General features: G+C 41.5%; 1 protein-coding gene across 12 annotated transcripts in view; it reads left to right on the top strand.

Annotated features, from left to right (window-relative positions):
* Positions 1–24107, top strand: part of JARID2 (jumonji and AT-rich interaction domain containing 2) — a 211354-nt gene that overhangs the window by 138393 nt on the left and 48854 nt on the right. For all 12 annotated transcript variants that reach the window (XM_068182904.1, XM_068181278.1, XM_068179713.1 and 9 more), the window contains exon 4: positions 13293–13462. Coding sequence is in view for 4 of the 12 variants with exons in the window: in XM_068179713.1 (XP_068035814.1) it covers positions 13293–13462 (170 nt within the window). In the remaining 8 variants the exon portion in view is untranslated. The remainder of the gene's footprint in view (positions 1–13292; positions 13463–24107) is intronic.

Here is a 24107-nt window from a genome sequence, read left to right as displayed (position 1 = left end):
GGATAGAAAAGTTATTTGCCTGAGGACTGCCAGTTGATCAGTGACCAAATATTGGCTCAATGCAGTTGAGGAGAAAGAGAAGGTGCCAGGAAGCATCCCAGGATTTTGGGGGTTTTCAGACAGATTTACTGTGCTTAGTTGTCACTCCAGTGATTTATCATGGTCAGTGACCACACCTCAGGGACACTTCCAGAGGAGCAAAGTGCCAGCCAGTGGACTTCGCCCATGGGGCACCCATAAAGTGCTCACTGCACTTTCATGCAGTGTCACTGTCAGTGTAGAGAGCATCTGGTATGCCACCCTTTCCATTCTATTCTAAATGTTTGTAAGCTGAGACTTTGCTTGTGATTATACAGGGAAAAGTAGTGGGTGATCTGCTCAGGGGGACAGAAGTGATGGAAATCAGACCTTTTCATTACTTCAAAAAAAAAAAAAAAACCTCTTAAAAAACTCCCAAGGTTATCAAGTAAAAAAGCCCACCCAAAATTGTCTTCCTTGCTTGTCTTGGTGGAAACTAGGCTCCTTGTTGCACATTTTCTGTCAAAATTTTACAGTTCAGTAGCTAATGTGTTTCTTAGTCAGCTTAGGGTGATCTTAATGTGAGCTGCTAGTGGAAAAGGGAGCCCTGCTCTTCCCTCTAGTGTGTTTGTACCACCTCTTTTGTGCCAGCACCAGCGCTTCTGTGCTTATGAAACCCAACCTGAAAAAGGAAAAAGACCCAACCTAGAAATTAATTTTCAGCTTGACGGACTTCCTCAGCCAGCTGATTATAGGGTCTCAGGAGCTCTAGGGCTGGCATTAGCAGGAACGTGTGGCTGGAGGTGAAGGGAAGAATATATACCACACCTTTTTTCTGAAGCAGCCTCTCAGTTTTAACCAAACTGAACCCACTCATTCAGGGGGGTAGGATGGAGGTGAGTCAATGCAGCAGTAGCTGCTGCAGAAGGGTGTGGTCCCACTCCCTTTGTCCTCCCCAATCTCGGACTGTGCCCTCCCATTACTTCCTGGTCAGAGTGCACAATGGGATGCAGAACCAGAAGGAACATGACTTTCTCTTTCCACTATCATCAAAGCTCCAATTTTATCTGAGTTGTATCATCAAATTAGTTGTCCTGCTGCTCATGTACCACCGTGTATTCTAAAAGTAAAATTAAGGAGGGTGTTAGGGAAAAAGCACTGATAAATCTCACTCTTCTGTGAACAAAGTCTCCTCAGAGGAACTGTATTTTGTCACTTCCCAGAGAGATGTGTGGTGTGTACGCACAATTAGTGTGTGTCTGTGAGGGTTTTTTACTGTGATTACCTGGTACTAAAATGAACTCGATATGCACCATATCTTTTTACTGGAGTCTCCAGGGGCAGGGGAATGTGACACATGTGACAAGAAGCAAGAGAGTATTGAATACTTACTACTGCAGGTAAAGAAATAGAGTCTGCAGGAAAGGTAATAGATTGTGGTGGCACAGGAATTGTTACCATAGTTTCCATTCATATAATTAGTTCCCAACTACTTCTTCTGGCATTCAGGAGGGAGAGAAAGACAGCATGCTCTGGCAGTCCAACCAGCCCCCTCTCATAGGATTTAGCATCTATGTAAAGAAGGGGTTTGAGGTGAATGGCCCCTTTCCTTTTCAGGACAGTTTGACTGGTAGCAGGATGTGGCATGGTTTGAAAGAAGGCATGAACAGAGTTACTGGGACAATTGACTGCGTCTGCCTGATTGACTTGCAAGAATGGGCTGTTTGACTCCTGGGGAGGAAGCCTAAAGAGGGTTGTGGTTTGCTTCCAAGAGAAACTCAATGCAAAACAATACAATGATGAAGGAAAAGAGGCGAAAAAGTAGAGACAGCACCTGCTAAAGTTGGTATTTTATCTTCAGTTATATAAGAATAGCATAGATTTAACGTAATGGAATTCAGTATTATATAAGAATAGCATAGTATTAACATAATGGAATATACCGATTCTTATTTTATTTTCTTCTCCTGATAGCTCACTTGCATGTTTCTGTTTAGTAATCCTTTTTGGCAAGACAGTGAATGTGACTGATGAGTGTTCCATGCAAAAGTGATCACTTTGCTGCTTATCAGAATAAAGTCTGTGCAGCAGATACAGGATGTCTTGTGTCTCTATTTTCTTGCTGTGTGTCTAAACGTTGTAGTTTTTACAAGAGAAATGTTGAGATCCTGGTAATAGCCAGATGGTAGAGGAGCATTCTAAAGGCTGTCCCTGTGGGAAGTGCAGATACATGGTTTCAGGTGTGGTTAAATTGCAAGCTGCAACCCCTCTGCAAGAGGTTAAAATGCCCACAACCTATTGACTTTTATCACTTCCTGCCAGTAGATGGAAAATTTTATTCAAATGTTAGGGATTAATGCAGGGCTTAATTGACCAGGAAGTTTCTCAGCCATTCAGATGATGGCTAGAATGATCCATACACTGTTATTTCTGACATTTCTGCCAGAAGTAATCTGTGGCTTTCTGGCTAGTGCAAGTTGCTTTTAGGGCGAAGGTGAGCGATTGCTAGAGTTGAGGTATGCGTGTTTTTCTGAGATTGGAAAACAAGAATGAAATTATCTGTAAAACAACTTTTTTTTAAAGCACAGTTGTGGAGAAAAGGCTGCTCAAAATGAAAAGAGAATTTTCCTGCAGTTGCATGGCTTTGATCTTGCATCCTCTTGAGTTTTAGCAGCTGGTCAGATTACTAGGGAGGGAGCTGCTGCTATGTTTGGTATTATTTGGTTTATCATAGGGAACAAAGAGCAGCCCTGAATTGATCAGAGACCAGGGGTTTGGGTAGTGCCCAGGCATCTCATGAGCAAGGAAGTGGGAAGCTCTGTCATCTGAACTGTGCTGGTTTTGTTTAATGCCTCCTGCTTGGGAACTGGGAACTGAACAGGTTTTGCAGATGTCCCTCAGATGTCTGACAACACTGAAAATAATACTAGAAAAATAACGAAGCTGCACAGTGTGTTGTGCTAGAAGTAATTTTGACTTCTCTGTAATTAAATAGAGGGCAGTGCTCAAGTTTTCTCAAAATGGACAAGTTTTAACATTCTATAGGCTGTCTTCCATAGGATGGGAAATCTTTTTGTAGGGGTCAAAAACACTTTTGAAAATGATCCAAGCCTGCGTTGGTAATAAACAATAACAAAGTTAACAAAGTTGCCTGCAATTCCACACAGACAGCAGCATGGTGTTGCAGGGAAGTGATGGAAGGGGAGACCATTTTGTGCCCTTAGGCTTTCCCACACTGGCTTTACCTGAATATCAGAAGACACGTGAAGGTTGCATCATTCTTCCACCTTCAATGAGTGCCGGCAGCAGGACCTTGACAGGTTCCTTGCCAGTAGGTGGAGATTGTGCAAGTGAACTGGAAATTGCATCTTCTTTCCAGTGAGGAAGATGCCTATTAGCCCGGAGTTCAACCTTATTTACTTCCAGCACAAGGGACAGGGTTTAATGTGAAAAAATAACTTTGTTCTTGTGGTTTTCTTCTTGAAAAGAAGTTTGTAGACATAGTACACGCTCAGACATCTGGTAGTGATTATTAGAAACCAAGCAAATGTAAATGAGTTCCCTAATTCCTTTTTTTTGATGCTGTGGTTTTGCATTTTAACTTTCTAGCATGTGGTGATGCTCTTCTCTGTGCAGCAGCACAGCATAAAATGGCAGACCTGGCCTAAATTTACTCCTTGATGATGTTCTTCTTGCTTTCTGGTGCAGCATGGTGGTTCTGGCTCAAGCTGAAAAGTAGGCATCTTGGGTCACACTGCTAGAACAGAGGGGCAGCCCTCATTTCTGATGCAGGAACCAGAAACCCTAGTCTCCATCTGCCAAGTACTTTTATAGGTAGCTGTGCTCCACTGTGCTTGGTAGGCAGCTTGCAGAGTGCTCTGGTGAAGAGAACCAAGTAGCAGCCTGAGATGAGGAGTGGTGCAGAAAAGGAATGCCTCCAGAACATGGGTGTCGGAGCAGAAGTAAGCTGTGTACAGGTGCGAGCGTGGGGAGGAGTCAGAAGTTGTTGCAGCTTTTATGGTACTGCTGAAGTCAGTGCTCATCAGCTGGTGCTGGGCACTGCTTCACACCATAGCTTAGTCCTAAAGAGTCAAATATCATAAGCTAGGGTGCAATCTCTGTAGTATGCATAGCCCAAAGAATAGCAGGGAAAGAGATGTATCCAGGACGCAGCCCCCTCCAAAATGGACTTCTGGAATACATGCTTGTTCCCTGAATGAGGCTGGTTTTGCATTCCTGTGCACCTTTGTAGCTTCTGGGCATATTTGAGCTGGCTCAGCTGAATGCTGTTGGCTGTGGTATTGAGGGTATCAGCAATAACCAGGACTTTGGGAGGAGCATTTTAGGACTCACAGTCTACAACATTGTTGTAAGATTGATTTCCATGTAGACTGATGAATTTGAAGGCTTTATGCAGTGTGCAGTATGGAACAGTGTAGACACTGCTGGAGTACAACTTGGAGCAGTCAAAGGTTGAAGTACCAGTGCTTATGTTCTTAGACTAGAAATGAAGCCACTCCAGAATGGGAATTTTTAAGAACTGTGTTGCAGGACAAAGGAAGGGTGGCACCACCTGTCTCCAGCATTCAGAAGGATCTCTTCTGCCATCTATTGCCATGTACAGCTCACCACATGTCTGTATGGAGAGCAAAAATTTTTGTCCAGTCTCAGGTGTCGTAGCCCTGGAGAAAGTAGATTTAAGAGTCATTGTCTTTCTGATTGTCCAGATCCCACACTCACTTATAGAGGAATAAGGCTTTGGCCCCAGATTTGTGGAGAAGTCTCTAGGACAGTTGCTATAGTGTGATCTGATGACAAAGGCTGTAAGAAAAACGCTTTTTGAGAGCTTCATTCAGCTGCCATATCCTGATTTGATCACACTCCCACTGCTGCTTCTCTCTGGACAGCAGCACTTGCCACAGCCCCTGGCACATAGGACAAGTGAAAGGGTTTGAGTATTTGACGGTCATTAATGTATTTCAATCTAAATCAGCCTTTATCCAGCTGCTAGAGTCTGAGCTGGAAGCATGTAATTGTTGAGATATGTGAAGGTGGATGTGTGGCTTTGTAATTCTGTTGTGCTGGAGTTGCACCTTTGTGACTCAAAGTTAAGATCTGGTTTAAGCACGATGAGAGGTTGTGACCCTGCCTACAGTGCTGCAGTGATGCAAATTGGATGCAATAAGCATGGACTGTTCTTGCATCAAGTCCAGTATAAACCAGTTGCAGCAGTAAGGTGAGAGTGGACCCATTCTCCTGCAATTTTGACTAATTATGCTTTTGTTTTTTTGGATCATTTCTTGTTGCTCTTTGCTTCCCTGTATCCTGAAGGCCATGAAGGGCACTCAAGTTCACTGGGAAATCCTACTGCCCCATAAGAATAGTGTCAAAATTCCCTGACCACTGTGGATGTTTCAGGGCAAAAACCCAGGTCATTTAGTACCTAGTGTGATTTAGCCCTTTCAAGGTTGTCTAGACCACTGAAACACCTGCACTTCCTGGATCCACCGGTGAAACCTGAATGCAATGTTAGTTTTCTACAGCTTCTGTAAACTGTCTAGTATGGGCCTCAGCCTAGCAGGCAAGCTCTCCGTACCTATGTCATTGTGACTGCTTATATAGGCAATGTTGAATATGTACAAGGCTCATTATGGCTGGAGTTGTCCAGTTCCTCCTAACACAGTTAAAGTGGTTGGGGGATGGTAACAGGGCCCAGCATCTTCTAAGGACTCCCACTTTGCCCAATGCTATTTTTGTGTTGTTTGAACAGCCAGCTGTTTCCCTTAGTAGGTATAAGTGTTTCTACTAAACTGAATGACATGAGGAGGGTTTAGAGACTGCAGGTATCTTCTTGTAATCAGTGAGCGTTGCCAGGAAAAACAGGCGGTTCCAGAATTAATGATAACTGGAGCAGTTTTTAGCAAAAAAAAAGTTTGTGTCTAGCTGTACTTTGAACTACTCATGAAGCATATGGGGTAGCTCAATTATTGTTCATTTAAATGCCATTCCCAAACACCTTTCTGTTGTTAACATGAGAGGAGGTTCTCAGAAACCAACTGTTTCCCATTTAAAAAAAAACACACACACACACACAAAAAAAAAATTCTCAAAGGAAAATGTGCATCCATTCATTGTGGCTAAAGTTTTAGATCAAGAAGTGTTTTTTAAAGAAATGTGTCCTGTTAGGCTCAACAATCAAGGACTGAATGGGCTGAATATTGTGCTTCATTGGATCACTAGAAAATTTAAATCTGGTTCAAAGTGGTGTTGTTAATTTAGGCCCAGTTTTGATTTATTGGCCCACAGAAAGTAAAAAAGATTGCGTGAATAAAGGTCTTAGTAAAAATAGCTTCTGAAAATTGTTGCATTCAACCTTTCTTGAATGTTTAATTTACTGAAAAGAAGCTAAGGTTCTTTTAATCATATGACAGGGTTAAGAATTACACTCTTACCTGGTAATACAGGTCTAGACTGTGTCTTGGATTACATTATCTTGCAAATTATTTTGAAGGAGCCATATCTGAGAGTGACCCCATGCTTTCCAACAGTTACCTGTACTTGATATCTGCATGGATGGGAGCAACCAGGTCTCTTAACTTCTAGTCCCTTCCTGGTACACCATCATACCTGGTACACCCCACACCTGGTAACCAGTGTGGGGACACAGATGCCCATTTAATCTCCATTTCCCCTACTGCAGACTTGCTGGCAGTAGTGATGGAGTCGTGTTATCAAATGGGCAACAGATACCACTGATATGGGCAGAAAATACTATCCCAGTCGTTTTGGGGCATGTGGGAGAGGAAATGCAATTCAAGGGACTCCTTCACTCGCTGGCTTTCTTGCTCTTGGTGTGGTGCTGGTGAGTGACCTGACAGGGTAGCTTGGGACATAGTGGTGGCAGAGGTGTGTGAATTCAGATAGAAACACTGCCTAGTGCCATCAGAGCCAACACGTGCACTCAGGTTTGCTCCAAGGACAGCCAACAAGATCTTGTGTTCTGAGGAGAATTTTTTTCCCACTGCATTTTCTTGAGTATCAAAATGTTAACCATCACAGTCTGGGGGGAAAAAAGACTATTTTTCATATAAGTTTTGGCATTATTGTCCTAGAAAACTTGTTGAAGTTTGGAGCCCTGTTCACATGAACTGGTGTTCTTCTAGAAGGTCACTGTTGGAAGGGAATGTCTTTGGCTTACTCTGAAGATTGAAAGGGTAAAATGTAGCTTAGTCATGCTTCCTGCTGGCACAAGATTTCCTTCTTGTCCCATGAAGAAGTTTTTCACAGAAAGAGTGGTCAAATACTGGAATCATCTGCCCAGGGAGGTGGTGGAGTCACCATCCCTGGATGTGTTTAAAAAAAGACTGGATGTGGCACTTGGTGCCATGATCTAGTTGAGGTGTTAGAACATGGGTTGGACTCGATGATCTTAAAGGTCTCTTCCAACCTAGAAAATTCTGTGAAATTCTGTGAAACCTCCAGCAACATGTTTTGCATGGTTATCTCGGACTTGCCTAGAAGTGCCTGTAACATGGTCGACTTTGAGGTGGAAATTACACACTTGATAATCATCTGATTTCCAGCAGACACCTGGCTATTAAAGCCTAAATTACTTTTTAATTTTATTTTTAAATGAGGGCAGAACATTTCTGCAGCCTGTCACATTCAAGCAAGTTTACCTTACTGAACAAAGCTGTGCACACAAGTGAATTTTTCTGTACAGACATGCTGTGTGCCAGACAGAGTGCCACGTTGTATGGTGCAGTTACACAATTTACATACTGTTTATCACCTCCAAGGAGACCGAAAGATGGTGCACTTCAGACCTCATCGAGATCAGGGGCACAGAGCCAAGCAAACCTCAGAGATAAGTTTTTTACCATGCCAGCAAAATGTCACAGCAAGGAAGTAAATAACCCAGGTATTCAGCAGAGGGGAAGCTATAATGATGTTAGCATGGAGTGGTCAGAACAGAATCTGTGAGGTAGAGTGCCCAGCCGTGCCAGAACCGTCCCTTAGTAGTTAAGTGAAAAGCACTTTGCAGTGAGAAGGAAAATGGGAATTAGTCACAAAACTGTACGACTCAAGCAGCTGTTTCAGCTATGGTTCCTATAGTGTTTGGAAACCTAACTCCTGGTCCTGCTGTTATCAAGAAAAAGGATATAACAGGCTACAGAAAAGCAGGAAAAGACAAAAGCGAAAGTGGAGTTCAAGGAGTAAGTGAAAAGTAATGAGACCAAAGAGCAAGGACATATGGTAGCACATACTAAGCAGGAAGTTTGGTGGAAACCTGCAGATTGCTGGAGATTAGAGAAGTTTGCAGAAGATTGTTTTGCAAATCTCTTCCCAGTTGAGATGTTTAGGCATGAGAATAGCCTCTCAAACCCAGAATTTTCTACAAATACATAGGTGTGCATGCAAATATATTATGCATCTGTGCATATTTGGTTTTGTGTATGTTTTGTAGTACTTACGCTTTGTTTTAGCTTAAGAGTTATGGAGTAATAAACTGAAAAGAGTAAGATTTTTGTACTGACATACAACAAAATCTCACACACTGATAGTTTAATACTTGATTTGTGGCTAGCACAACATGCACTGTTATCTAGAATGTTAATGTTTACTAAATTTAACACAGACTGCTACTACTAGCCTGAACTTTGCTTTGTGAAGAAAAGACTGCCTTCGTGTATTAAGTCTTTTTTTTCTAAATGTGAACTTTTTTACAAGCTAAAGGAATGGTGTTAGGATATGCTTTATTAAAAGACATTCTGAAGCACTTTTAGTTAACACAAACTGTAGTGTTTTAATTAACAAGAATGCAATTTGCTTAAAATATTAATTAAAAATAAGTTCTACTCTAAAAAAAAACTTCAAAATTTATAATTTGCAAGAAAGAAATGTTTCGTAGCCTAGTCTGACTTTTTGCAGTCAGGATATTTTTGTTGGGGTGTTTTAGTCTCTGGCTGAAATTTACTTTCTTAGACCTAAAAAGCCAGCTCAGTAGAAGAAAAGCATACTCAAAGGAGCTGAGACTTCCTCAGGCTGAGGCTTTTTTGAACTTTGTGTCATAGGTATGTGTTTAAAGTCTCTCAAAAGAAGTAGAAGGAAAATAATATTCTGTTGAGAGAAGGTGGTTTACTGTTTATTTTTAAGTAGTCTAGATATTTCTGGCTGCACGTTGGGTGTTCGCATGACGTTTACATGTGGGATTATTTTAAGTTCTTTCCTCATCCTTTTCCGTCTTGTGAAGTTTTTTCTGTTTGCGTATTTGTAAGCCTTACACAGTGTGTACCCTTTCAGTGAGGACAAAGTGAGCAATTTATTTGGAGGACGGAAACAGGATTTTTTTTTTTGTTCTTGCTGCTGCTCATGCCAATCTGTCTGTTGTTGCCAAATGCATGCTAAATAGGTCATTCCAGCAGAAACCCTTGCATTAAGTAGCAAAGAGCAAAGTCATGTTGGTGGTGTTGCATTTAAACAATCACAGATTCATTTAGGTTGGAAAAGACCTTTAAAATCATTGACTCCAAACATTAACCCACCACTGCCAAGTCCACCTGTATCCTTAAGTGGCACCTCCATGTGTCTTTTTAAATGCCTCCAGGGATGGTGACTCAGTCACTTCTCTGGGCAGACTATTCTAATGCTTTGCAGCCCTTTCTGTGAAGAAACTTTTCCTAATACCCAATCTAAACATCCCCTGGCACAACATCCCCTGGCACAACTTGAGACCTTGGCACAGACTTGAGTCTTGTCCTGTCACTTGTTATGTGGGAGAATAGACTGACCCCCACCTGGCTACACCTTCCTTTCAGATGGTTGTGGAGAGCAATGAGATTCCCCCTGAGCCTCCTTTTCTCCAGGCTAAACACTCCCAGCTTTCTCACTCACTTCTCCTAGGGCTTGTGCTCCTGACCCTTCACCGGCTCTATTTTAATCTCCACCACTCAATGTCTTTCTCGTGGTGAGGGGCCTAAAACTGAACACAGGATTTGAGGTGTGGCCCCACCAGTGCTGAGTACAGGGGACAATTACTGCCTTGGTCCTGCTGGCCACACTGTTTCTCTCTAAATTTTAGATAGGCACCATCATACACTAAGCACTTTTATAATTTCTGTTCTTCCTTGTTCAGAAGTGCTGTGTGAGTACAACTTGATACGCTTTGTCTGATGCAACTGTAGTGAAGGAGGAGGGTACAGTCCTTCTTTGGCAGCCGCTTCACACTTAGATTGGATTAAGTGTAATGTGAAACCATACCTGAAATAATTGGTTTTATGCTGCTAGAGGTTTTCGTGGGGACGTACAAGTTTATTAAGGCACATACATGCATTCACAAGGAAGCAGTTTTAGTTGCTGCCAATGTTTTGAAATGTGTGTGTTTTTTCTTTGCTGGCCCACTGTTGAAACTGGTCATGCTTACATAAATCTGAAGCAAGGGCTACTCAAGAACATGTCTTTTGCTTCCTAATCTTGATTCCTCATCCCCGTATGCTGTAGCTACGGAACAGTTTATTTCTTGCTCGCATCTCACTCTGTATGCACTCTCAGGCACTGAAGTAGAAGCCTGTGGAGCACATTCGTATCCATGCAAGGAGCAGTAGTTGCAGAAACCTAAAGGATGCTGCAGTTGTAAAAGAGTTCCTTCATTTACTAGTGTTTATAAATTGAGTCAGTGATATTTGCACCCTGTAACTGCTTGTGGTTTTAATAAAAGATGGATATTTCATAAGGGGGCCTGATTTTGTGTAACTGGTGAGGTCAAACTGGGCAGATGGAAGTACAGCCATCTTTCAACTCTGGTTTGAGAGGAGAAGTATCTTGGACACATACGACCATATAGCAACAAGTCTCCACAGCCTCCCTGGGAGAAGCAGCGCTCATGGCTGAGGGAATACCTGGAATTTTCTCTATCCTTGCTGAAATCTAGGGCCTCCATGGGGTAGTGAAGAGCCTGTGATGCTGCCAGGCCAGGCTCCGTAGGGATTTTTTTTGTCCCAGAAAAGAACGTTAGCAGTAAGTGTACTTTGGGTTCCCGAATTCATTTCACACCTATGCCAAACTTGCAAGTCATTCTCTAATCCTGTTTCAGTGCTCTGGAGACTGATAATAGGGATACTGCAAACCAGCATGGAAGATTACTGCTGCAAAGGGTTAATTTTGAACCACAAAACAGGCTTAATCTTTACTTTGTGGTGTGGTACTCCTTACTTATCACTGATCACATGAGATTGGAGCAGGTACAGAGATGCAGAGAGTGGGTGGGTTTATGTTTTTAACAGCCTGGCTGATGAAGCACATCAATGGGAAAAAAATTGCTGTGCAGAAAGCCAGGATGCTCGCTAACCTTTATAGTCTGCTTTTTGCCGAGAGAGCATATGTTTTGTGCAGAACAGAAGCCAACACAAAGCATTTTTCTCTGGCTGCATGTATGGTTTTGGTGATAGAAATGTAGTTGCTTGAAATTAAAATACCATTCATCCTGCGCAGGAGTCCTTAGTCTGCTTGAAGAGATGGGGCTTTGCAAAACAATCTGAGTAATTTTTTGGAGATATAGGCATATCTGTACGAGACCTTCATTCTGGAAAGATAATTGTTCATAGATACGAGGAAATCTATGTGCTAAATAGTCTTTTAGTTCCAGTTCACAAATTATAAGCACCATGATAAAAAAAAAATGTAAACAGTGGGTTATATTTGCCATGGAGGAGATAAAAAAAAACAGTAGGAATGGCTGGTATGTTTTGTTGTTCAGGGTAATGGGGATTGGATAGTGAGGATAAGGACAATTTTATACATAGTTTAGGGAGAAAACTGCTGAAAGTTACTTTTGCTCTCTGTTGTCATTAGGGGACATGTATATTCATACAAACACTGCTGGGATTTTCAAATTTTTTTTTTTATCTTAGTGACAGGATTGCAGAAGTTTTAAATATAGTAACAAACCTCTTGTTACCCAAATATTTAAGGTTAATACCCGTGAAAAACAAGAGGTTTGCCAATTATGTGTTTCATCCTCACTGAATGATAATTGTGCTTTCCTTAAGTCACAACAGTCAAGGTTACCATGGAGTGACAAGACCTGGGCTTCCCTTCAGTGTTATTTAATATGTTTCACTTTGACATTATGTAAATGCTCTGCTATTAGGGAATAAAATTACATAAAATTGCATCCTTTCTCAACAAGGTTTTAAGTTCTTCTGTAGCTTCTCTCCTTTTTGAAGCTGTAATAAAGATCATGATTAGAATCCCAGTTGCTTAAGTGAGAAATTAACATGTTCTTATATGGGGAACTGAGCCAGGTTCCCAGTGAGACCCCCTCCGGGTATCTGTCCTGCCCCAAAATGCTTTCCCTAATAACAATTTATGTTCTAGACATATTAAAGAAAATCATATTCATTGCTACATAGCAGTTAATCAGAGCCTTCAGATAGGCTTGAAATAATTTGCAGCCAAGTGCCAAAATCACCTGCAGCCGCTCATTTCCTGCAGCCGTATCTGGGCATGTTTTAAAACTAATCAGAGAGTGTCAGTCCATTGCCCACTACAGGACTGAACAAATTCATTCCACGCATGTCTTTCAATCTTACAAATTTATCCCAAATCCTGCTTAACCCCACTGCTGACTTCCTTGCTTACTGTCTTCTGGGCTGTGGCCAAGCAAACAAAAATCTAAATCTAAAGGTTTTGACCTGATGTTTTCCCTGTCAAAAATATCTTCTCCTAAAGGTTTTATTTTTTTAGGACTGGGTACAAATATATATACCTTTTCTATTAATATATATTTTACTATGAAAATAAGATTCTAGCGGATTGGAATAAATTAAAACCTTAATGGGGCTAAAATAAACCTAATTTGTAATTTAATTAAAAACAGAAAGCAATGAGCACTAACACTTAAAAAAAAAAAGACATTTTCATGGTGCAAAATACAGATTTAATTTCCAAATAAATGAATGGTAAACTGTAATTGTATCATGTGCAAGAAGACACTCAGAACATATGAAACAGTAGTCACATATTTTGCAGTCAAGATGTTCCCTTTCTGATTTTCCAAATTGTAGCAGAAGATACCAAAGGGTAAAACAAATAAAATACTGTCTTCATTATTGACCCAGTTAGGGATTTGGTATTGATGGGAGATGGATTCAGATCTCTCGCTCTCGCTCTCTCTCCCTCTCTCTCCCCCCACCTCTTATATGGTGAATTTTTATGTTTTCACACATCCAGCAAGTTCTGCCTAACATGTTTTTGATGTGCTCTTGTTTCCACAGGCCAAGGCTGCAAGCACAAAGGAAGTTTGCTCAGTCCCAGCCAAACAGTCCCAGCACAACTCCAATAAAGATAGTGGAGCCGTTGTTACCCCCTCCTGCCACTCAGATTTCTGACCTCTCCAAAAGGAAGCCCAAGACAGAAGATTTTCTCACTTTCCTCTGTCTTCGAGGTAGGTATCTGGCAGCAGCTCTGGGGCACAGTCTCATTCACAGAAGGAGCTGTAGCACTGCACACCAAGCAGCAGCCAGACAGATGTACTGGAGCTGCACTTGAAAGTATTGTGTGCATTTCAGCTCTCAGCAATTTGACTGTATCTGCAGCAGGAGCATTCGAGTTCACGGTTCTAAAGATCATAAAATGAGGCTGGTAATAGTGCAAAAAGAAATTTCTTTTATGCTTGGCTCTCTGTTACCCTGAATGGGTTTTTGTCTAGCCCTCTTAAGTCCTCCCCATCCTCCTTTGTTTTGTCTGACTATAAACTGAAGAAGTGCTTAACTTGCCTGAGTACTTGTTCCTGCAAGAGGAGAAATCTGCTTGGAAATTCCCCTTCTCTACCTACTCACTGTCCTTTATTGTTCAATCTGAGCGAGGCTTTTCATCTGACAGTGGGTGGAGGGGTTGCCATTGTTCTTGTCTGCCTCAGGAACTGGATTGTTCCTGTGGTGATAATTAAAACGGGTGAGCACCTCCTCTCAGCAATCCAAGTACAAAGGAGGCATTTGAAACTGTGGAGTGCAATACTTGAATTACCTCGCAGTAACAGGTGCTTGAGCCTGGCCGGAGCTGTGTGGTGTGTCAGGGATCCATGGGCTGTGTGTCTGCAAGCCTGCATGTCAGACTTGGGGGGCCTGAGTGTGAGGTACAGCTCACTGTCTAGACTAAGCTACAGAAGGAGATGTTACTCGAGTGGTCATTTTTCTTAAGACTTTCCATGGCCCTGTGTCCCAAGTCATGTGCTGAAGATAGCACCTTTCAGTTAAATCCCCAACTGTCATGTTATTGCTTGCTGTATGTTTCTCTGCAGGTGTGTCCCCAGTCTCATTAGTCTGTGCTGGAATGAGGCCTCTTTCTGTTGGTTTGTCCCATTACCTGCTGAAAGGGCGTGCATTTACAGAAGGAGCTGGTCTGCAAAAGTCTTACCTAGTGGGTTGAATCTTTCAGAGCTTGCTTTGAGTTCCCCTTTCTTAGGTCTCTGCTGCATCGGTGGACAGCAGTGATCAACACCACCCATAGCTTCCTGCTTGAGGCTTTCTCACTTTAGTGTGAAAGTGTGGTTTGATTTCTTTTTCCTTCTGTAAGATTTTAGGCTAGTAGTTCCTTCAGACTGGTTGCTAATTTATCCATCTTATTTCACATCCAGTATGGAGCCTCCATCCTGTTGGGACCTCTGGTAAAGTGGGTGGGTGGAGGGGATAGCAGAGTTGCTAGCTTGTGTGTTTGTTTAAAGGATGGAGAGGAGAAGAATCTAATGGAGTTTAAAGTGGCATTACGGTCCTCTGAAATTTAATCTGTGGAAATGTATTTCTAATTTAGTGTGCCGTGAGGTTGATCAGTCTGTTGGCAGCGTGTCACTGCTGTGATCTGGGCCAACTGCCACAGTTGTTGGTGGGAAGAGTCAGATGGGGTTTGCGTGTGTCTGTGTGTGAGCACACATGGCTGCATTCACACACTCGTTTCCACTGCTTGCTAACCAAGCATGTGTTATTTATAGCTTTGAAGGCACTTGCACTTACAGAAAGGCAACCTGTGTGGGGGTGTCACTTATCTCCACTTTTATTTCTTACTCTCTTAGCAGTCTCTTAGTGTTCTGGTTTAACAATGCAAATGAGAAGCACGGGTACTTTAGTCCTATTCCAGTGCTTCATGTTGTTGTTGTTGTTGTTTGGGTTTTTTTGGTTTTGTTTCTGGTGGTTTTTTTTTTTTGTTTGTTTTTTTTTTTTTTTTAACATCAATGGGTGTTTAGCTCTTGCACCTGTAATTTTCTCCTTTGTTATTCATCCGTGGCATAATTGATGTTTTGTACTGTCAATTAAGAACTTGCAATTCATTCCTAATTCCTTCAGTATGCAGGAGAACTGGAACATTTCTGACAACGCATGAATTCAGACTGCAAGATCACAATTACAATTATGTTAAAAACCACAAGGGAGAGTCTGCTCTGAGTTTCACACATGGCATGTTCTTGGTCTACTTAAACAGTCTGAAGAAAAACTGTGAAAGGGAAAGCTGTCAGCTTTGTGTTTCAGCACCCCCACAAGCTTATTACTGCATCACCCCTGTATAAAACATGAAAAGAGCCAGTTAAAAAGAGGCAGGAGAATCTTCTTGGACATCTGCTACCTGGATGCTTCTCTGTGGAGGAGCAGGAGAGTGCTGTGACTTGGAGGGAGGAGTTGGTTGTTCAGATTTGTATTAGCATGGTTCTGACTTTGGTGCCTGAAATGCTGCATCCTTCAAGGGGCTCTGGCTGCCTCAGGTTGTGTTCATTTGGCTGCTGGGAATGTTTAGCAGGTGGTTGTCTCTTTTGATGAGTCCATTTCAAAAGAAGGAGATGGAAGCTGGTAGGGAGTTCATGTAGCAGCGTGCTGGTACATCCAGCTCCAGAAAGATCCCACAAGTGACTCTCCAGGGCACTGGCTCGCTTAGTTTGGTCCTACTCATCTGGTGCTGCCTAGTGAGCTTGGAGAGGGAAGAGCCAGAAGCTTACTAAGACCCTGCATAGGGAAGGAAGACTTGGAATTTTTTGGAAGGGGTTATTTTGATTTGGAACCTCCATGCTTTTATTTATTGAAGTGTTGAGGGTTTCAGAATTGTTTGCATGGTGGAACAGGTGGTTGTTCTGACTTCTGTCCAGCTGTATGTGTCCAGCGTTGGCTCTTTGTGCTTTCACTGTGAAATGCAACATGCAATTGCATGGAAATAAGAGCACACTCAAAGGGTTGAACTTCAACACTTCAAAAATCTTAAGCCTAGTAGTGATAAGATCCAGGACAGTAAATCCCTGTATTTGTTTAATTTAAAAAAAAAAAAGACTATCTGAGGTCCTAGTCCTTCAAATTGATCTGGTGATATAACCCCTGGATTCATGATCAAAGCCTTTTTTTGGGCAAAAGGAGTCTTTCCCAGGATTGGTGGGAATGCAGCTCAGTGGTCTTCTCTGCCCTTGTCCCACCACACCCAGCAGAAGTGTCAGAAGCACAGCGTAAATTTGTCACACCATAGAATCATGAATCACTAAGGGTGGAAAACACCTTCAAGATCACAAAGTCCAACCTTAGACTGAATTCCACCATGAATTCACATGTCAGTATGTACTTGAATTTTCTGTTTTTAAACAGAGATTCTGTTTTTAAACAGAATTTTCTGTTTTTAAGCATCCTGTCACCACTACATCTTCACTCTTCATTGTTCTTGAGGGGTTTATTTGAGTGGGAGCTGAATTCTGTCAGTGAAGGAGCAATACTATCATGATACAGTGTGGAAGAAAGGCCCTTGACATGCATAAGATCCCATACTTAGGAGAAGTCCCATTTACCTGTTCTGCTGTGTGTAAGAAAATCTAATGATTCAAATAATTTTAACTCCCCCCATCTCCATTAGCACCCTGTAATTTCAAAGGGAAATAATTTAACCAAGATGACCTGTTTGGTTTCATTATCCAAAACACAAAGGCTTTAGACATATTTTAATTAGTTTGTTTTTCAAACTCTTGATTTGATAATACACTGTACTAATTACTTCCTAAAAGGTAAGTGGAGCATGATGAAAAAGCTGTAACAGTTGATGAATATCTGAGACCTGGAATACATTTCTAGACTGACCAAACTTGGCAAGCCTCCTTTGCTTTCTATTATTTTAAAATCCTCCTTTTAAAAAGGCTAGTGGTTTTTCAAATTTTATTAAATTGTGACCTAGAATTTTCAACACAAGGAGGGGAATAGTACAGATATCTCCGGAGTGTTTGTCTGCAGTGTTCTTATCTTTAAATAGCTTCTTTGAAGAAGCCTGTATGCCCTTTGCCAGAGGCGTAATTAGTATCTTTCAGCAGCGTGTAGATATGAGTGTGTCATCTCCGTGTGGTTGTACAACAGCTCTCACTTTTACTGTGTTTTCTGTCTCTGATCATATTTTTCTTAATAGCTTCTGTTAGACTGCATTTAAGTTACCTCTGCTCTCTGTAATTATTTACAGGTTAAAATATTGTGAGTCAAATACCAGGCTAAAGGAAGGAGAAACAACTCCCTGTGAGCAATAGATCTTTGGCAAAAGGTGATAACAGGAAGGCTGTGATTAGGAGAGTACATTTTAAGAAGTTTTCCCATTATTAATTTTCTAATTAAGCTGAGCCTCTGGGAGTTACATGCTAGAGAATTTCAGGGATTCCAAAATAAAAATGGTTTAATTGAGATCTCAGAAACTGAGTTTTCAGGCTCTTCTATTCTGCAAAATGTGTGATTGTTTTTTTTTCCTTGAGTGCTGTGCTGACTTAATAATCTGGTGATTTATTACAATTGGGCAAAATCAAAACAGAAAGTTTCACTATATGAAATATTTGTCTGAAATGTGCATGTTTGTCTGAAGTTCAGTAACTTCTATCTTTTAGTGCAGTGTGCTCCTAAAGAGGCTTTTTATTCTTTTAAACACCTGTATTTGAGTGGTAAAAAGGGTCAGGGGCCTTTGATCTGAGTCTTCTGAGTCCTGACAGGAGAAGTTGACTGTGTCAGTTCATGCCTGCAGAGATCTCCGATTACAATGGAAGAGCCCCCAAAACCAAAATTTGGGAGTTCTTAATCTTGGACATGTTAGAAAACAACTGTTAATTTGCCCATCTTTTCAGTAAGGCAAAAAGGTATGTTTGCCTTGTTAGTTTGGTGTCAGTAGGCTCTGTAGACCAACATGTGCTGTACTTGGAGAGCTGCTGCCTTGCATCAGTCACATTCTTGAAGTACCAGCCATTGGCACTGTGGAGATTTGCTCACCGCATCAGAGTAAGCAGATTGAATAGCACAGCAACTTGATTAGGTTGGAAGCAAAGCAATGAAATGCTAACACTGTCCAAAAGTATGAGCTTCTTTGCAGTCTGGGTTAGTTTTTATAATTCCAAAATAATATTAAAACATGCAGACATAGAATAATTTGTTTAAAAGACGGGAAGAAAATTTTTTATTGATTTTGTTATTATATCATTTAGTATTTGAAACTAAAATGTTAGGATGGATTGAAAATTCAGGAATAAACTTTAGGGTGTTGAATTTCAAATGCACAAACCATTTAATAAAAATAAGTTTGCATTTAGTAATTGTAACCTCAAAATTTCTAAGTTCTGTTTTAAAGTTAGGGGTAACATTGAAATGTAGAATATAAGCTATTTCTCATTTATGCAACCATTTAGGCCACCTATGGAATATGAGCTACTAAGCAACTCATGTGGTAGTTTAGGACAAGAGCAATTTAATCAGTATTGGCAGGGAGAAATGGTTACACAGTCTCAGAGTGAACAACACTTGGTGAAGTGCAGAGAGAGAAGAGAGCCTGGTGACCACCACCATGGCATTGTTCCTTCCCAGGAGAACAGAGTGCTGCTGGAGTGCCAAAATTCCAGGCATCCAGTGAAAGGTGCAATTTCATGTTTGCGTGTGCCTACTGGGAGATTTAAGAAATGGGAAGAGGTGCTGAAGAAAGATAGAGTATCCTCTGTGTAGTACTACAGCTGACGGAAAGTTTTCTTGCTCTTCCAGTTTTTGGACCCTTGCTGATGTTAATGATTCCAATATCTACCCCTGCAAAAAGCTACAGGATGCAGTTAACTGATTGAAATGGAAGACTAATCTTGAGGTTTAGCTCTTGTATTTGCCAGACTCAGTCCGAGTCCCTCGGTGAGCTGCTTAGTTTTTTGTAAAATGAGGATAGATATTTAACTCTGTATATAGGCGTCAACATAGCTGGATATTGATTGTGGATGAGCTACTGGCATAAAATATGAGTGCTGTGATGGCAGTAGCAATTCAAAGCATTGCTGCCCAGGGGGGCAATGTAAACTGTTCTGGCAACAGCAATTCCTTCCCTTCATCCCAGCCAAAAACCTCTGAGCCTGCTTCTGTAACCCATGAATATACCATAGCTTCAGTGTTATCCAAATGACTGATGCTGTGCTAGGGGTGGGAGCCAGGATCTCCTGGGTCCCATCCCTAGCCTGGCACAGCCTGGCAGCTTGTTGGGAATGTCATCACAGTGGTTTGAAACTTCCATACTAGTTTTGTTCTTGGTGGGAGGGAACATAAAGTTGGGGGTTGAAGTACACCTGCAAAGGCTTGGTTTTGAGGTTCATTTTAAAATCCAGTCAGGCTGGTGGAGTTAAATTGCTTTGAGATTGTCAGATACGAATTGTAGATGTAAGAAGCACTCCTTTGGGTTTTTTTTTAATTTTGAGTACTCTGTTATTCTGGAGTGTTTTGCTAAGTTTGGAAAGTAGACCTTTTATTTTTTTCCTGCAGACTCCTGCATTTCCCCACCCTTGCTCCATTTCCATAGAAAAGGAAAAATTTTCTTCAAGATTTTGGGTTTAGCTCTACTACTTCAAAGAACAGACTGAGAAGAGAATGTGGGTTATGTTGCTACACTAGTCCATAAATTACCTGTAACACCAGGCACCTTGTGATTCATACAATGGCAGCAGAGGGAGGAGCTGGGGCTCAGTTTTACTTCTGTATTTGAGATGGCCTTTTCCTCCCTCTCGCTCAGGCACCGGGGAGCTCCCTCTGGGACCATTCCTGCAGGTGGAGTCAGACAAGTGAAGTGCAATTGCTCTTTCCTATAGAGTTTATGCAGTTTGTGCTCCTTTAGCCTGGCTTGGTAAAACAACCATAAGGTGCAGGCATAAATTTTTAAATATTTGCACTTCAGGCATTTGGCATTGTCCTGCCAAAACATAATATGGGGGACATATAATAAATGAGAAGCAGCCCCTAAATGTTAAGCATTGAGATGCCAGCACATCGGGAGCATTTGAGAGGCAAGGTTTTCCACCTGCTTACAGCCGCAAAATGGGCCTGTGTGTCAGGGAAGAAGCCAAACCTCTGGACGTGGCTCACTGAGGGGCTTGGCAAGCTGTGTGCTTTTTTGGGGCAGGCTGAAGTCCTGCATATCTTGACCTGCCCTGTGTGTAAATCATTCTAATGTTTTAAATGGTTTTAAGATTTTTCCAAAGCACATCTGGGTTGTGTTTAATTGTTAGGAGGGAAAAAAACAGAGGAGCTAGAGGGGGAGTTGGTGTAAATAATTCATGGAGAAGAATCCTCCAATTTTGCAGAAACCACAGCCCAAATTACAGAGAAGGCTTTTGGACTGAGATGATTTTTGTTGTGGTTGTAACATACCAGGGTTTGAATCCTGTCCAGATGAAAACATTTGGTTTGTACTTCAGTAAATACTGCAGAAACACTGCCAGCTAATTCTGAAGAGTAATGAAAATAGTATTTTTGGCAAAGAACATGCACTTTCCATACTTCTGATTCCACTCTTCAGATCCAAATTCAGAGGGTTTTTAAAACATGTTTAGCTAGTCCAAGACAAAAGTTAATGTAATTTAATGAGAAACAAAACATAACTGTAATTTAGGAGAGAGAACTACACATTTGTAAAAAAAAAAAAAAAAAGTAATATCCTCATTAGTCAAATAAAATGGGTGAAAAAGAGTATAGTTTATTCTATTAATCAGGCACTTGCTGCTGAGGTCAACACATCTGTATGTAGAGGCTGCAAAAGCATCAATTCTGCCTACTGTTTGTAGCGAGCCTGAATTTTGCACATGCAAAGGGTGACATCTTTCCTAGAAAATTGCTAAAAGCATCACCATAACTTAAACCCCCTATATTTTACTTTGTACTTATTGTTGTATAAGCACCAAATTATTGTAAAAGAGGGCATGAAATACATTTGTCATTCTTTCATATGGGTTAGGCCACACTTAGTGTTGTAGTTCTGGTAATCATTTTTTCCTATATAGTTAGGCTTTCTTTTGTGTTGCTCTTACAATAGGAGGGAAAACAAAATACTCGAGAGAATTTCAGTAATGAAACTGAAGATACTGATGGAAGCAGTTGCCAAACATACTTCAAATCTAATTTTTTAAAAGAGCTGACTGTCCTCCCTTTCTGTAATAATTCATAGCTCATAACTTTGATGAGTGATTTTTAAAAAAACAACTCATCATTAAGGATTTTTCAAAATTTGCTCCATGCAGTAGTATCTGATACTAGAAACTCTCGTAGTGGTGAGGAGAGGGTACCTGGGGTTGTGTCGGCTGTCCGAACTTCCTGTGTGGCTTGCAACCCCTAATCAGACATGGAAATTTTTTAGGCTTTCAAAATCTCACTGTGAGGTCTAGCTTTGTGATTTGGCCTTTCCCCTAGTGTTTTGGAGGAGGGGGAGAAGGCTGGGAAGTTCCCTCCAGGTTGCTGCCTGACTTTGGTCATGGCTTTTCTGCTCTCAACTGTGAGACTTGTTAAGCAGGAAGAGGTGAGTGGTGCATGTCTGGAAGAGGGCAGCAGGTTGACTGCACTATCAGATGGATGCCTTGTATTGAGCCAGCCTTAGCTGCAATGTCCTTTCCACTTTATTGTATTTGTTACTATTTCATGTCTGTAATCCCTTCCGGATCTCCTTTCTTCCATTGCTCCCACAGCTTGTGTCCATCTGCTAGCGCACCTCTCACCACTCAGCTTTTTCCAGCCCCAGCACATCTGGGTTCCTTCCTTCTGCTCTGCTGCTGCTGCACTTCACAGCTTTTCTTACAGCTTACTCCTTCTACCCTGGCTTCTCTTTCCTTCCCCATATATTGCAATTGCCCCATCCAGATCTTTGGTGACAGCATATTCTTTTATGCAAATATTTCTGCAAAAGAAATCAGCTGTCTCGCGAGGGAGGGGAGGGAAAGCATTTAGGAATCGTGTGCTTAGACATCATCAGGACACAATGTAAAATGTGCAGCACCTACACAAGATTGGAAACATACTGCATTTAATGTTTTGTTTAATAACAAAAAGTGATAAATTATGCTACACATTCAGTAAGAAAAAGTGTGCATAGAAATGTTCGAAATCTTTTCTTGCGAGCTTGTAACATTACATTACAGCTACAGCATTTGTTAATGGACTTTAATTTCCTTAGTCTGGGATTTTAATCTGAATCAGTTCCCTGATCCAATTCACCAGGTGGCCCCACAAAAAAATTACACTGCCACAGTTGAGGAGGTGGCACAGGTATAATAAGAAGAGGCCAGATGGAGGTAGATGCTCTGTAGGCCATTTTTGATGCCAAGAAAAATGTCCACCCAGCCACCAACACTCTAGATGGTTCCTTGCATGAAATGTCTTCTATAATGAGTGGTAAGAAGTCAAATCTAATTTCTAGGCTGCCATCAGATTTGCTGAGTGAGCAGGCTTTTCAGGCACCTGCTAATGGGGTGGGTGGCAGGCTGGGTTTCTCGAGGTGGAGGGCTGCTCATGTGCTTTCCCCAGGCTCTGAAGGGCTGCTCCCTGCTCTGCCCCTTCATCTGCTCCAGTGCCCATGGTAGCAGCTGCCTGCATGATGTGGGGGCTCCCAGCACAGAAGGAGACTTGTAAAACTGAATACAGCCACAGGCTCTTGTAACTCTCACTCACTCACTCTCTCTCTCTCTCTCTCTCTCTCTCTCTTTCTCTTAGATTTTTCTGCTGTTTTCTTGGGGATGGAAAGTGAGGAAGTGGGGAATTGTATACCTAGAGTGTTGAGACCTGGCAGGCACCATGTCCCAGGCACAGATGTTGCCCTTTATTAGTGGCATTGCTGCTCTTCTTTTTTGCTGTTGGTTATTATTTCCAATGTCACTCTTTATATTACCCTTGGTAGGCTTTGAGAATCACACTTTGGTGCTGGGGAGGGCAAGAGGAAGAGGAGGGATGATTGCTCATCTTTATTTACTCTTACTGCCTGGCTGGGAAATATGTGCAAGAGGGAGCCAGCAGAGCTGCCCTAAGGGTTTTTGTTGCTGAGTGTGTCCATAAAGAGATAAACATGCAGAATAGTGATCTGTGAATTTTACATATAAAGAAAGCCCCTACAACCCCGTGTTCTGTGAATGTGTGTGTACAGATGTGTCTGGTGAGCCTGCAGTTTTCCTTATTCTCAATGCCATTTTGGAGGGCTTTTATCATCGTGTTGTCACACATAATTTTCATGGTAAATATCTGTTACACATGGAGTAACCTGAGAGTAACAACTCTCAACAAAATCCGTCTGTAAGGAAAACCACCATGATCTTAACTTGCAGTGAAGACCAGACAGATTTTTGAGGAAGGAAGGGCAGTATATTTTATTTGACTAACTGATACAGCTGGAAAAAAAACAAATAGCTCTTGAGCGCACGTTCTTCTTCAGATTTCTAATGGTCTAGAACGTTTATAGCTACAGTAATGCTTCTTAATATTGTTTAGATAAATCAGTAGCTTTGAGTAACAAATGGGGTCCCCTGTAGAGGTAGGCTATGGCATCACATACACATCCCTATCTGATCTCAGAGAGAATGAGGGATATTTAGGACAGGAATCATTATTACACGATATTGAAAAAGGTGGGTGATTACATAGCTTCCACTCTTCAGAGTTCAGTCTCATTCATATGAGTTTCGTTATTTCATCAGTCATGAGAAGTCTGAGTATTATTTCCACAAGAGGAGGCTTAGGGGAGGGTGCTTAGCTCTTTGCTTGGGGTACACCAACAGTGCACATAAACCTCTCTCACGTTAGGTGTTGTTTAATAAGCATAATTGTCATTCT

This window comes from Anomalospiza imberbis, chromosome 1 (assembly GCF_031753505.1).
Source record: "Anomalospiza imberbis isolate Cuckoo-Finch-1a 21T00152 chromosome 1, ASM3175350v1, whole genome shotgun sequence".
Taxonomy (NCBI): domain Eukaryota; kingdom Metazoa; phylum Chordata; class Aves; order Passeriformes; family Viduidae; genus Anomalospiza; species Anomalospiza imberbis.
This window is presented reverse-complemented; position numbering and strand designations above follow the sequence as displayed.